This window comes from Ambystoma mexicanum, chromosome 1q (assembly GCF_040938575.1).
Source record: "Ambystoma mexicanum isolate Mex_15411 chromosome 1q, UKY_AmexF1_1, whole genome shotgun sequence".
NCBI classification, from domain to species: domain Eukaryota; kingdom Metazoa; phylum Chordata; class Amphibia; order Caudata; family Ambystomatidae; genus Ambystoma; species Ambystoma mexicanum.
Genome location: NC_090922.1, coordinates 1,188,464,679 through 1,188,479,067, shown reverse-complemented (window position 1 = coordinate 1,188,479,067; position 14,389 = coordinate 1,188,464,679). Strand labels below are relative to the sequence as shown.

At 44.1% G+C, this 14,389-nt stretch overlaps 1 protein-coding gene across 1 annotated transcript in view; it reads right to left on the bottom strand.

Annotated features, from left to right (window-relative positions):
- The window catches only part of LRRC40 (leucine rich repeat containing 40), a 1,512,829-nt gene that overhangs the window by 482,050 nt on the left and 1,016,390 nt on the right, over positions 1–14,389 (bottom strand). The window contains exons 8-9 of the mRNA XM_069641925.1: positions 11,326–11,416; positions 11,174–11,225 (exon numbers count right to left, since the gene is read on the bottom strand). Of these exons, the coding sequence (XP_069498026.1) occupies positions 11,174–11,225; positions 11,326–11,416 (143 nt within the window). The remainder of the gene's footprint in view (positions 1–11,173; positions 11,226–11,325; positions 11,417–14,389) is intronic.

Genomic DNA, 14,389 nt, shown 5'->3' with positions numbered 1-14,389 from the left:
GATGCTCTCAGTTGGGTTCCCATGCCAGGTGGCCAATTCAGTTGTGTGTCTGTTACATTATCCTCTGGCGGCGGCATGGGGGGTGGAGGGACGGGGGGGAAGATGGGGGTCATTATTTCTGTTTTGGTTTGGCTTAGTCTAAGATTGTTGGTGGTAATCTAGGTGTATATATCCATAAGGCATATGTTGAGTGTGTTGTTTAGGTCTTAGGTTAAGGTTATCTGGAAGATTAGTTAGATATCATCTGCTTAGTTGTAGGCGGTCAGTCTGTGGGTTAAAAAAAGAGTTCCATTAGGGGGACATGTATATGTTAAAGAGGAGTGGGGAGAGGCTAGAAACCTGTGGAACTCGCAGAAGATATTTTTGGTGTTAGAAGTAAATGGTGGTAGGTAGGAGCCTTCAGTTCTGTTGGTGAGGAAAGAGTTTAGCCATTGTAGAGCAGAGTCTTCTATGCCACATTCCTACAGTCTCTGGATTAGTGTCGGGTGTCTGATTTTGTCGAAGGTGGCTGATATGTCTAGTAGTATAAGGGCAGGTCGGTGGCTGTTTTCTGCTTATTTTTAGGTCGTCCCATATGGATAAAAGTGCTGATTCCGTTCCTCTCCTTACTCTTAAGACGACTTGCGAGTGGTTGAGTAGGATTTTGTAGACTTGGTTCTCCAATAGTTTCGCCAGGTAAGGTAAATTCAATATGGGTCTATAGTTGGTGGGGGTCTTCCGCACTTCATGTTCTATTTTTAGGGGGGGCTTGATGTATGCCGATTTGAACGTTATAGGTACTATTCCTGCATTTAGTGATAGGCTCATCAGTAGCCAGAAGTAAGATGCCAGGGTGCTATGGTTGGGAACACCCTTGTAGATGACTAGTGGACATGTTTTACTGGGGGATCTGGCAAGTTTGGAGTCTTATTAGTGTGGTGGAAATAGTACAAGTGTTGCTGCGGTTGGTGGAGTGCTGGTTATTGGCGGTTCCGTATTTGTGTTTATTGGTGTGTGGCTTGTGTCAATGGTTTCAATTTTTGATCTTAGATGGTTGGTGAAATTGCCATAATGGTTGTGATGGTAGGACGCCTTTGTTCCAAGATGCTGGGTTTTTTATTTCTTTGATGATTTTGAATAGTTTTCTTGTGGGTTTGTTGCCAATTGGATTCTTTTGGAGTAGTATGTTTTTTGCTTTGAAGACTGCGGATTCGTACATTCTGAGTCGACACTGGTATTTATTTTTGTCCGATTGATTGTGGTGGTTTCTACATAGTGTTTCCAGTTTGTGATTTGTTTCCCTCAGGTCTTCTGTGAACAATTTTGCTGCAATGTTTTGATCGTGGCTTTGAAAGACTTTGCTGGTGCCAATTGGTCCAGGGCCTTTGTGATCCAGGCGTAGATTTGTTTTTCCCGATGAGCCAAGTGTCATTCTGTTCAGCTGGGAGATGTTTGGTTTGGTCAATTCAATCAGTTCTGCTAGGGATTCCAGGCCAAGACTAATCCAGTTTCTTTTGTTAGTAGCATGCAGTATTGTGTTTCCAGGCAAGATGCAGGTTGGGAGTTTGATGGTGAATGGGATCAAGTGGTGATCACTCCATATGATCAGTACTGGTGGGGCAGTAGTTGAGAGTCCGTCTCTGCAGAAAGTTGCATCCATGGTGTGTCCAGCACTGTGGGTGGATCCGTTCACTATTTGCATGAAGTTGAGGGTTTCCAGAAGGGCGCTGGGGGAGTGTGCTGTGGTTTCGTTTTCTCTTTAGAACCAGATGTTAAAATCCCCTAGGATGCTTATGTTATCATGGTAGATGGAAAGGTTGACAATGGTGTCACTGAACTTCATTGCAAAGTTTGGGTTGTAGGATGGCAGTCTGTAGATCAGAAGGAACAGTATGTTGGCTTGGCCATTCAGCTTGATTTTCATTACAAGGGATTCAGATTCTTATAGGTCAGTTGAAAAGAGTGGTGTGACGCAGATGTGGTTTTTGTACACCATTGCGATTCCACCTGCTCTTCAGATTTCGCTGTTGTTGTGTATTCATTTGAAGTTGTTTGCTGTGGCTTCAGGGATCAATTGTTTTGTAATTGTCCGATAGCCATGTTTCTGTGAAGAAGAGTAAGTCGGCGTCGGCCTCGCTTAGGAGGTAATACATTTCTTTTTTGTGTTTTGCAATGGATTTTATGTTGAATAGGCTGCACTGAGTTTTGTGTGTTTTTTTTCTCCTTTGTTGTTGCATATCCTTTCTTGCGTCTTGGTCGGGGTAGTGTTTGTTGGGTTTTCTTTTCCTGAGGTTCTCTCTTGGATGAGAATGTTGTACACTGATATTGTGGTTGGGGCCTGTGTCTCTTCGTTGAGGAGCTCAACTAAATTGATGGAAGGGTTTCTTTGTTCTGGTTCGTGGTGCTGGGTTGTTTGTACATGTGGCTTTTTTCCAGTCTTTAGTTATGTAAGAGGTGTGGATGGTTAGAGATTCAAGTTTGGCTGTGATTCATGCTGGGGTCTTACCGAAAAGGGTTTCCGAGTTGCTGTGTTCTGTATTTTGAGATGTTGTAATGCTTACCTGGACTCCTCGAGAGCGTAATGCCTTCTCAGCCAGTGGATCTGTTACTTAGGCCCTTTTAGGATTCCTTAACTGTGTAAACAATAATACCAATAGTACTACTATGATATCTATTTTATGAGAAGTTACTGTATGACTGTGCACTTTTGGTAATCCCTCCCTTCTCATCTGTGTGCATGTTTTGTGGGGCTCTCCATCCTGTTATTCTACAGGGGTGCATTGGAATGAAGATACTCAAAACTTGGAAGGCTGTGGTGTTCGATAAACTCTTGTCTGATAATGTCTTTGCCTTTCACGGATTGTCTTTGGCAAGTTTGTGGAGAAAATATTACAGTAGTTTGATTTTGAATGGTCCCCATGTTGGAGAAATCTCTCTTTCTAATATTTTCCTTTATTCTTACAGGTTCTCTGAATTTGGAAAGGTTAATGGCTGCGGAATGACTGCGACGTTACTCGGAATGAAGTAACGTTTAACAAACTTAAGTTCATCTATGAGGAGTAATTGCAGCCTTCACGGAAGAGCGTGGTAATAACTAAGTGGTGAAAACTTGAAGAAACTCAGGTACGTAATTTATTTAAACTTCTTTCTTATTTCTATAAAGTTTGTTCGTTAATGAAATACCTTATTTGTTTGCAGGTTTTTGAAAAGCTGAGGAAGAAATAACTTCGGAAGATGCAGAGGCTGCTAAGAAAACTTCTGAATGAAGGTTCTGCGACCGCGAACGAAGACTGCTGCTCGAAGATGCTGCGGTTGTGCGAAAACCTCTGACAGAAGATGCTATGGCTACGAACAAAAACAGCTGACTGAAGAAACGCGTCAGAGATACTTCGGTTCGGCAAGTCTTTACTGTAACTATGAATTTGGTTGTCAATGAATGTCTTATTTTTCTTTGACAGGTTCTGTGAGGAGAGACGCTGGTAGCGTTACCCGCTGTCAGCGGAGCAGACGCAAAGCGAGCGCTCCAGCAGAGGTGGGGCTTAAGTAGCTCCTGTTGCAATAGGTACAGAATGTCCTGCACGGTATCGATGGGCCTGGTGGCGGCCATGTTTAGTGTATGAGACTACTGTAAGCACTATGAAAGACTATGGAAGAACATACTATGAATGGTACAAATACCATTTGTGCCAGGCTTCAACCCATTTCTGACCTGCTGACTGATGTGATATCTCTTGCTTCTCCTTCATGCCTGAATGGGAACTGTGCTCATTTACTGGGATCATGACAGATGTTAGGTTGGGCGTCCTGTTGGGGTCCAGGTTTGCTTGGGTCCTTGCTCGTGGGCTGTTTGTCGGTTGTTTGTTTTCCGTTGTGGTAGGGTCATAGGTGGAGAGGTAGCACAAGATGTACTCAGTGCTCGTTCTTTCCTCAGTCCGTATCCTTAGTCCGTCTGGTGGTGTCTGCAGGGAATTTTGGGGTGTTGTGAATTCTGGTAGGGGGTTTCTGTTCCGTGGGGATGCAGTTTCCTTCCTGTTTGTTGTCCTTTCTTGTTTCTGTGTCTTTCTTATATCGTGGCATGTTTGTGCACCATGTCTATTGTTCTGGGGTTGGTTTTGCAGTATATGTTCCAGGGGCAGGTGCCCTCCTGGCCGACTTTCTTTACTTTGAATTAGTGGTGGGACCACCTGCTGTGGTGTACATTGGCGTCAGCCTCAGTGTGGCTGTAGCTTCTGTTTGAGACCGAATTTGAATTGTGATATATTGGTGTACATTCCAGAGACGGATGCACTCTTCAGTCGGTTATTTCCAGTTAGGTCAGTGTGTTTCAACGCTTTCACAGTTTCCGTTTAAATCGGTGTGCCACAACATGCAGTTGCATCTGTCTAGCTGTGATTGTTGTGATGTGTGTTTTGGTTCTGTGATTTGTATATATTTGTATGTGGTGATTATATCTCAGTCTTTGAATCTCTGGGCTTGGGGGTCTCTGAGGGGTTTGTCGCTGTATGGGGGTTCGCAGTGGCAATGGCCTCTCCGTGGTAGTTGTATTTCCTTATCTGAGTTTCATTGTTGTGGATCCTGATCTCCTTGTGTTGAGTGACTTTGAATGGGTTTGTTCTCCCACCGGTTTGGTCTTTCCTTAAAAGGTCCTGTGTGGTTCCTGCTTCATGGTGGCGTAGTTCTCAGAGGTATATATATATTTTTTTTTTAAATATTTTTTATTGATTTTACAACAAACAAAATATAACTTACACTCCCGACATTTTCAGTGTCAAGTGTCATATTATACATTCCATGCTTTCTTCTTAATGTCTCCCCTCCTCCCTTCCCCTTAAACTCGAGCTCTTCTCCCTGCACCTCTGGTTCCCCTTTCTCTGGGTTAGTTATTTTCCTGGCTCTCAGGTAGGTCCTCTTCACTGAGGTCATTCTTGGGTATACCCATGCAATGAGGCTACCAATTGTCTCCACTCCATCAGTGGCCCCACTTCATCGCCCTCCCCTCTGATTGCTGCCTCGTGCCATGCCACTGTCTCTGCGTCTGTCCACTTTAGAAGGTCCTTCCACCATATCTCTAATCTGGGTCTATGAGCAGCCTTCCAGCTCATAGCAATTCTTCTCTTACCCAGAATATATGCCAGGTCTTGGCGAATCCCCCCCAGCATACACGCCCATAAGGATTACACATCTAGTTTAATTCCTTTTTCAGATAGCTTGTGTTTAATTTCCCCCCAGAATTTCCCAACCTCCGGGCACGCCCAGAACATGTGAATCATCCCTGCTCCCTCCTCTTGACACTTGGAGCATTTATGTATCCCTGCATTTCCAAATTTTGCCATCATTTGGGGGACGGGGGGTAACATATAGTTGGATCTGTTGTAGCCTGGTATTTCTGGAAACCTTCTTGTGATATTTTAGGACCCTCTCCCACTGCCCATCTTGCATGGTCTCTCCCGCCTCCTCCTCCCAATCCCGCCGCAATTTGAGCGGCTCTTTCCCCACTCTTGACATTGTTAATTCGTATATCTTTGATATTCCATGCCCTCCCTCTGAGATGTCGTACATCGTTTCAATGGCAGTATCCGGTTGCTCCGATAGCGTTATTTCGGACCACCTTTCTTTCACTCTCTTGACTATTCTATTATGTGTGATATGCTGTCCCGCATGTACCCCGGTGTCATCCATTAATGTTTGGAAATCTATATCCCTCCCCTCCTGCCAGATATCCCCCAGGGTAGCTAGGCCCACTGGCTCCCAATATTTCCAGATCGCTTTTCTTAATTGGTCATCTGCACCACAGAGCACCACGAGTAGTGCCTGTGGGGAGCACGGGATCAGGCCTCCCATGGTTCGGCACGCTTTGTGCCAGGCCTCCCAGCCCAGTATCAACAGTTTCGGCCTACCATGCATCTCTGCCTTGGGTAGCCATATTAGTTCTCGTAGGAAGTATGGGGCACTCTCATCCCGCAGCAGCCTGGATTCTGCCGTCTCCTCCTCCGTTAGCCACCTGGCCACATATTGTAATCGTGCCGCCAGGTGATATATCTCAAAGTTCGGTAAATGTATCCCCCCTCTGTCAGACGCATTCTGTGATTTCCACAGGGCCCCCCTGTTTCTTGTGTTATGCCACAGAAAACCCCTGCACAAGCTGTGTAATTTAGTAAAGAAGCACCTGGGCACCATGTGTGGGATGTTTGCAAAGAAATGCAATAGCCTAGGTAAGACCACCATTTTCAGCAGGTCCGCCCTCCCCATCATAGCCAGGGGGGGCTTTGTCCAAAACACCATGCTATTCCTGACACCCTCCACTGCTTTTTCTGCATTGTACTTATGCTCCGCCAGCGCTGTATGGTAGATGTTGATCCTCAAGTATCTGAACGTTTTGGTCTGCCAGGCTAGCTGTAGGGTGGGTAGGTTCGCCGGCGGTATACCTTTGTATCTTCCCAGGGGGAACATGCTCGATTTTTTTGGGGTTTACTGTTATCCTGGATAGAGCCGCATATCGCTCCATCACTTCTAGGATGTACTGCAGGTTCTCCTCCAGGTAACGCAGGGACAGGGGCATGTCATCTGCGTACAGTGATATCAGGTGCGGCCCCCCTCTAGTGTGCACCCCCACTTCGCTGTATTGCTGCCTTAGGTAGATTGCTAGTGGCTCGAGAGCAAGAATGTACAGCATCGGAGACCAAGGGCAACCTTGTCTCGTGCCTCTACTCAGTTGCCACCTATCCAAATTGATCGCCCCTGTTTTTACTCTGGCCATGGGGGAGCTATACAACATTTTCACCCACCGTAGATATCTGGGTCCCATCCCATATTCCTTTAAGGTGGCCAACCGCTATGGCCATCGAACCAAATCAAAGCCCTTAAATGCATCTAGCAAAACTACTGCTATTTCATCTGGGTCGCCCTCTGTCTGCTCTATAATGTGGTGGAGCCTCCTATGGTTATCAGATATACTCCTGCCTGGAACGTACCCAGTTTGATCGTGGTGTATTAGTTTATTTATCATCGGCTTAAGTCTATTCGCGAGTGCTGCCGTAAGGATGGGCTTATCCGTTTTAAGGAGGGGAATGATTACTGCCTCTCTCAGAGATTCCGGCAGTCTCCCTTTCTCATATGCCTCATTTAGCATTGCTAGCAGCGGGGGAGGATCTCTTGTCTGTAGGTTTTATAAAACTCGCTAGGGAGCCCATCCATACCTGGGCCTTTGCATGTGGGTAGCTGCATTACCACTGCTTCTAGCTCCTCCAGTGTGACTGGATTTTATTGATTTGGGGCTTCTAGGTTCTCCCTATCCTCTGCGCTTAATTTGGGCAAACCTATGTCTTCCAGGATCTCCTGCGTCTCCCTCTCCCTGTTCCTCCACCCGTCTGCATAGAGGTGTTTATAAAATCTGAGGAAGCTCTTGTTCACGGTTTCCTGGGTATTCCAGACTTGTCCCACCTCTCGAACTCTCTCTCTAATTGCAGGCCTAGGTGTCTCGTTTTTATATAGCCATGCTAGCAGCCTCCCAGGTTTATCCCCTCCAGCGTGTTGCCGTTCAATATATTTCTTGTAATTCAGGTTGCTTAGTCTCTCCCATAGCTCCCCACCAGCCACTTGCAACTGACTCACCTCTTCTGCTTGTTCCTGTGTGGTCCCTGCTTTTTCCATTATTGTTTCCAGCTTCTTTTCTACATCCCGCAGTTCCCACTCTATACCCCCCTGAAGCCCTTTAGATTTGGGTATGGCCGCTCCCCTCATCACCACCTTAAAGGCCTCTCATAGGGTCCCCTCCGATTCCACGCTTCCCGTGTTGTGCTCAAAATAGCTTACTAACTCTTCCCGGAGGTCCTCTTGGAATGTGGTGTCCCTCAGTGCCTCGGCTTTGAGTCTCCACGTCGGGATTCTGGCTCTCGGGGGCTTATAGCTATTGACAATCGGGGAATATTGAATGTTATCTGTGCTAGGAATTTCTACCTTAATGGCCAAAATAAAATCAGCACCAGCAGATGGTATCCTTTGCGATTTAAAACAGGTGGGGTCTGTCCCCAATATCTTTATTAGGTATTGTCTGATAAACAGTATACCCATCCATCCATAGAGATTGCAGACATTAACCATGTCTCTTGTAGCAAATAGATTGGGTACTGCAATAATAAAGGTAATGAATCAGTTTGAGACAATATATGGGCAAACCCTCAGGTATTCCAGGAAAGTAACGAGAACACTCGTTGTTTAAATAATGTAGCCAGCAAAGATTCAGCTAGCCATTTCAGCATGGACTGAATATCAGGCAGCTGAACGCGGTCTTTATTCTGTAGCTGATGAGATGCTGAATTTTTTCTAGAACACCGAGTAGTGTCCGATAGATGGAAGCGTCAAAACCTCAATATCAGTATTCACATCGTGATAGACCCCACAGTTAAATAAGTGGGTCCGAAAGCTACGTAGTAATGGTACTTTATCTACATGTTTACAGTGAATTGCCGTCTGCATAGGATTTAGACATTTTAACGGCTCAAACAACTCAAAATCATCTGACACCAAAACTTGTAACTGGGGAATTTGGTTAAGCAACAAAAGAAAAGCAGAGCGGCATAGCCACTTTTAACAGCTTTTTTTATTCAACAGGATTCTTTTATTCTTTTTTTCTTCATCAACAGGATTCCATTCACTGGATCATTATCCATAACTGGTTTATTATTGGGTATCTCCCCAGATCAGATTACCGGCCTTCTCACCATGCCCTTTAAAATGTGATTGGATGTAGAGTTACGTTCTATCTCTTGCCCACAGTTTGACAACATTCGAATCCATACTTGTATCCGCCGTCTCCGAATATTCAGTCGGGCCACACCTGGCTTATTTCCAACCAGCCAGCTTGTTAACATGCCCTGCTGTTTCGGCTAGCGTTTTTGCCACAAGCTGCCTTCCTACGGGATTTCGATTGCTTAGATAGAACACCACTAGGCAATATCATAACTTCAATTAGTCACAACGATTTTCGAGCAGACACCTGGGCCTCATTACAACCCTGGCGTTAAGGGGTTAACGGAACCGTAAAAGGCTGCGGCGCCGTTAAACCCCTAACGCCAGATTCACACTTTAACGACTGCTTTTTGCAGGCGTTAAAGTCCAACCCGCTAAGGGACCTTGGTGCTAATTACGGCACCGTAATTTACGGTGCCACAATTAGCGCCTTCCCCATTCCCATTGAGCCCTATGGGCCAAAAATGGGAATGGGGAAGGGGCCATGGTGAATGGGGATTTACCGCTCCGCCAACCTTGGAATGGGGTGGTAAATCCACCATCCACCATGGCGGAATCCGGCATGGACCATGGTGCTAATAGCACCATGGTCCAACGCCAGGGTTGTAATGTGGCCCCTGTTGTGCCAGTTGCTTCTGCTTTCTAGAGAAATATGCCCGAGATAAATCTGAGGCCACAATCTGCAAGCTGGTGTCCCCTCCTATTATATCTTAAGGAAGGTCAATAGTATTCAGTCTAGATTTCACTATGGTATTTCCAGAGGGGGAACCTTGACAACCTGCGTCACCTTATTTGCTGATGAACTGGTTGCATTATTGTCTTGGGACTGCAGGTTATCATGCATTCTCCCGCAGAGCTTTAGCAATATCTTCATTGCAAATTGAATCGAGACCACAAAAGATTGTATTTCAGAGAAAGCAGTCTCGCTATGCATCGATTCTTCAAACTGGATGTTGTAAGTAGAATGCATAATCCGATTCAAAGAAGCGAATGAATTTGTGTCCTTCATCAATTTGGCATCTGTACCTGCCCTAATCACTTACGCTTCCATAACCTTTGACGGGCCTACTACTGATGTAATCGCCTCCACCAACCCAGACATGCTTTGTTGTATAGAGTAGCACAAGTCCAGCAAATAATTATTGCCAATATCATCCAAGGCCAATGAGTCGTGACTCGGAGCCCCTTTGTTGCTGTTAATTGTGGGGCTAAGGATGCAAAAAAGTAATTATCCCCTTTTGTTTTGCTGGGACCGTTTTTCACCCTTCTGGAATTGCTTCCAATAGAGGAGTCTTAAGATGTTTGGGATACAGTGTTGCATTATATCTAGAAGCCCTTGATCTGTTTTTATTCAGCATATTGGAAATCGGTCAATTTTAACAAGATACCTACGTAAGCAATGTACAACTAACAAGCCTACTACAGTGGGCCACTTACTTGGATAAGAGGACGCACCTCACCCAGCAGCAGACACGCAGGACTGCGAGATAGCACTCGCTCTCAGCACTCCTCCGCATGCGTGGGTATGGAGTAATAGTAATATTGAGCAATATTAATATTGTATAAGGTGGAACAGTGCACAGGTTCTTCAAGGATGAATTGTATGTTGAAGTGATCAGACGCTCCATTAGCCTGATGGGTACTATAATTCATAACTTGGTGTTGTCACGTCATGGTATGGGCACACTGTTTTAGAGTATATCAAATTAAACACTGTGTGTGTGCTGTTCTGTGATGCTAGACCCGGGGCAGGGGACTGCATCCTTTGGCTTTCCAAATGCTTTGGTCTGCAACTACCATTAGCCCTAGCCTGCATAGTCGATTTCTAGTCCAAAACATAGGTAGACCCGCAGATTGCAGACCTCTGTGCGAGACAGTATTAGGCTCTCTTCTGTTGAGTGCTTTAATTATTTTGTCTCATTTTATTGTTCATTAGAGCTATTCACGTTGGACAGCATGTCCCTGGTTTTCAAACTGTTTATTTATTTATTTGCATTTGTTTAAGGCGCAAACAGCCCAGGGGCATCGTGGCGCTTGTTAGAGAGGAAGCCTAGTTACAGGAATCATACATTTTGCAATTTTTGTACAGAGGCTGAAAAGCATACAGTGCTCTGTAGGTGCGCAGAAGGGCAGAAAAAAGAAACGTGATAAGTGAAGTGCAAAGTATATACGGTGAGCTTGTAAAAGAGGATGGGAGTGGGGTAGGGTTAGTTGAATAGAGAGGTTTTCAGTTTTTTTCTGAAGGCCAAGAGGGAGTTCTCAGCTCTGAGGACTGTGGGGAGACCGTTCCATAGTTTTAAACTGGACTATGCCATAGCAACCTGAGCAACTACACAGTTCTTGAAGCATTTGAATTAAAATATTAGTGAAAATATAAACATTAAAAAATAGTAATTCGTCAATACAACAAATGTACTTGTATAAAAAAAAATTGCAATTGAAGTACCTGCAGTCTTAACTCTGCTTCTCAAGTATTTCAAAAGCTCCTGTGTTCCTTTCTAAAACAAAAACAGATCCGTTTTCAGGACAGGATTCAAATTAGACTTTAAATGACAACAAACTTAAATCAAATTATCATTGCTTTCTTCATATACTTACATTAAAAATATCCCTTCGAATGCCTCTCAGGGGATTACCCTCTAGTAATAACGATTTTAAATTAGGAAGGTTTCCAAGTGCGCAAGGCAAGCTATAAAGACAAAACCATTCAGTCAGAACATTGTAGATACATTTTTTAAATCAAAAAACGACGTTCACATTTTTAGCCCAAGTCTGTTGCTGTCTTTAATTGTTAGGATTTGTTTTTGATCGGAACTTAAAAAAGAAACCGTTTTCTGGTGTTTTAGGGCATAATTCTATTCACACCATGTTATAACTATCAACAATTAACAGTTCAATTGCATTAATAGTCCACAGGTTTAACTAAACACGAAACGAAAGGTGAAACATTATGAACCTGCACTCCTCTTTCATGCTTAAACATCCTACTCATCTTATAAATTAAAATGGATGTACTGTACAACCGTGCATTATTTACAAAACACAGTTACCAAATTATGGTATACTGAAAGCAAGGTTTACAAAATAAAAAACGGAATACACACAATATTTCGTTCATATACATATCAGTCTGACACGAAAAGATGTGTGAATTAAAATAAACAAGACTAATTCCCGGTTGAGCGATAACAAACATTGGTTTGATGTTGAGCACCTATTAGACCCGGCTAAGGGGAGTGCAGCAACCTAATATAAGGAAAATAACTGTTCACATATGCCACACTTCCCTATGCAAGATACATCTGAGAACAAAGAATGCTATCGCAGCATATATTGTAACTTATCTGCAACGAAAATAAAAAAAAGGTTACTTACCATAAAAGCGTTTAATAATCACAGTAATGGTCCCTTCCAGCTTTAACACCATGGAAGACTTTAAAGAGTCCATTTGTTTCTAATATCCTTCGAATTATCTCTGCAGCACATTTGCAATGTATGGGCATAAAGATTCCAAAAAAGGAAAGAAAAAATACCTTGCTTTTTTGCACTCTAGTTGAACGTCATCATATACTTACAGGCCCAAACCAAAGGGAATATAAAAAGTACTATATACATAACTAATGTCATAATAAACAAGAGGTTCAAACGCAACTCCCAGACCAACCAGATGTTGAACAAGACATCTCTCCCTCCACTCTTCCTCTGGCAGAACACCACAATGAATTAAATTCAACCCCTCATCGAGCATGCAGGTACGGGCTGGAGCGGTTTGGGGGAAGGAAGAGTTACCTTGTTGCTGCCTTTGTTTTATGTTTTGAAAACTCAAAAAAAGTCAGCCCCTCATATTACCTTCTCATAACTAGATAAAATCTGTAGGTCTAGAATCCAATCATCCTCAGACTTCTTCCTGTAATTCGCACTCCAAAAATCTGATGGCAGCTCCAACTCTACCTCCATCAGTCCAAACATCATGACAATTACTTTATGCGTATGCGCCTGTTAGGAAGGGTCACCATGCTGAGCAGAATCAACAGGTGGACACAGAGAATTGGGTTTATTGTGGATAGTTACTGGACTGGGGCAAATAACTAATAAGCTAATCAATATACAAAAAAAACACAAGACCGCTTTACCTTGGATTCAACATAATGGGTTTTAACCACAACAGTGGGGTTACTTTACCTTGGGTTCAACAGTTTTAACGTTGGGAACAACTGGGATCCCTTCCGTAGTTTGCTCACAGTCACTTACAGTCCTGTTTTTTTTCATTTGTCCCCACTTCTCCTGGGTCCACAGGCTTTAGTCCTCTCATTGCCCTTGAAAGGTCAGTAGACCAAGGGCTTTTGCATGCTAGGCTTGATGTCCAACCACCTTGATGTTCTCTCCACCTCCATCCTCACAGCTCTTTCTAACCTCCTCTCTTGTGCGCCCATCTAACCTTGCTCACAGTATTCTCCCTTTCTCTAGCCAACCTCCTTTCTCCACTGTTCTTCCACCTCCTCTCTCTATTCCGGAACAACCTCCTCTTCCACACAGCCTCTGCATCCATCTTGCCAACTCCTACCACCCAGATGGAAATTAAGATGCTTGATGCTTTTATGGAGTTTTATCCCCTACCCCTGGGCTGAGCTTGCTGAAAGCAATTGCACCTGCAAGCAATCATTTGTTCAGGGTCGGGATTAAACACCTACATCTCTTTGTTCTCTACACACCTGTAAAGTAATGGGTTAATGTGGGGCTACAGGGTGGCATGGACAGAGCTCTTACACAATTCGTCGACCATCTTATAACCGCTGCCAAGCAGAGGGATCATACACAACTTTTCACTAGTGAGCCGATGCCGTGCTGGACGGTATGCCACTTAAACGGTCATTTTTTAAGTTAGTTTACTCGGTTTCACTACCAGCTCAGTTGATCAAGAGATGTAGAATTAGCAGTGCGCCTCAAAGCAGTGCTGTGGGCTAAACACTTTGTTATCCCTAAACTTGGCAGGCACAGTATGGGCTATCTGAACTGGCCATGGTGCGGTAGCCCAGGGGATCCCCCAAATATCGCTTCCGAGTCCAGTATGTTGCAGGTTGTGTCATATGTCCCTTACGAGCACACCTTTTAACAACCCCAGAGACAGCCGCAGGGACTTTGTCACAGATGGCAACCATATAAATGCAGCTCTGGGGTAGTATCTTATTTATTTGATTGTTCATTTATAACGGGCTTAATACCAGCAAGTGGTTTCTCCGGGAGGGATCAGGATTCCGAACCTGTGTTGCACAGCGTTGTCTTGCTTCCAAGACAAACGTATTGCCCCCGAGCTATCCTTCCACCCCCAAAGTGTTACTGCTTTTGCGAATGTGAGACAGTGTGTCTGTCTCTGTAACCTTGGACTTGCAAAATACTTGGCTTTGCAGATCTGTCCCATTAGAATGTTCCTATGGTATTCCATCGCTTTATTCCCAATCTTTCATTGTCAAAAGGCATATTTAATAGCTTAGAGAGGAAATCAATTGAGAAATACATGGACTCAACCAAACATGGCATACCACAAGGACCTGCACACCACATCTCATGTATCCAAGCCGATATGAAGTGTGTGGTTGGATACCTCGGGTAACCCTTGAGAATATCCTAAATACATTTTCAATATGTCTGTGGAGAATCTGAG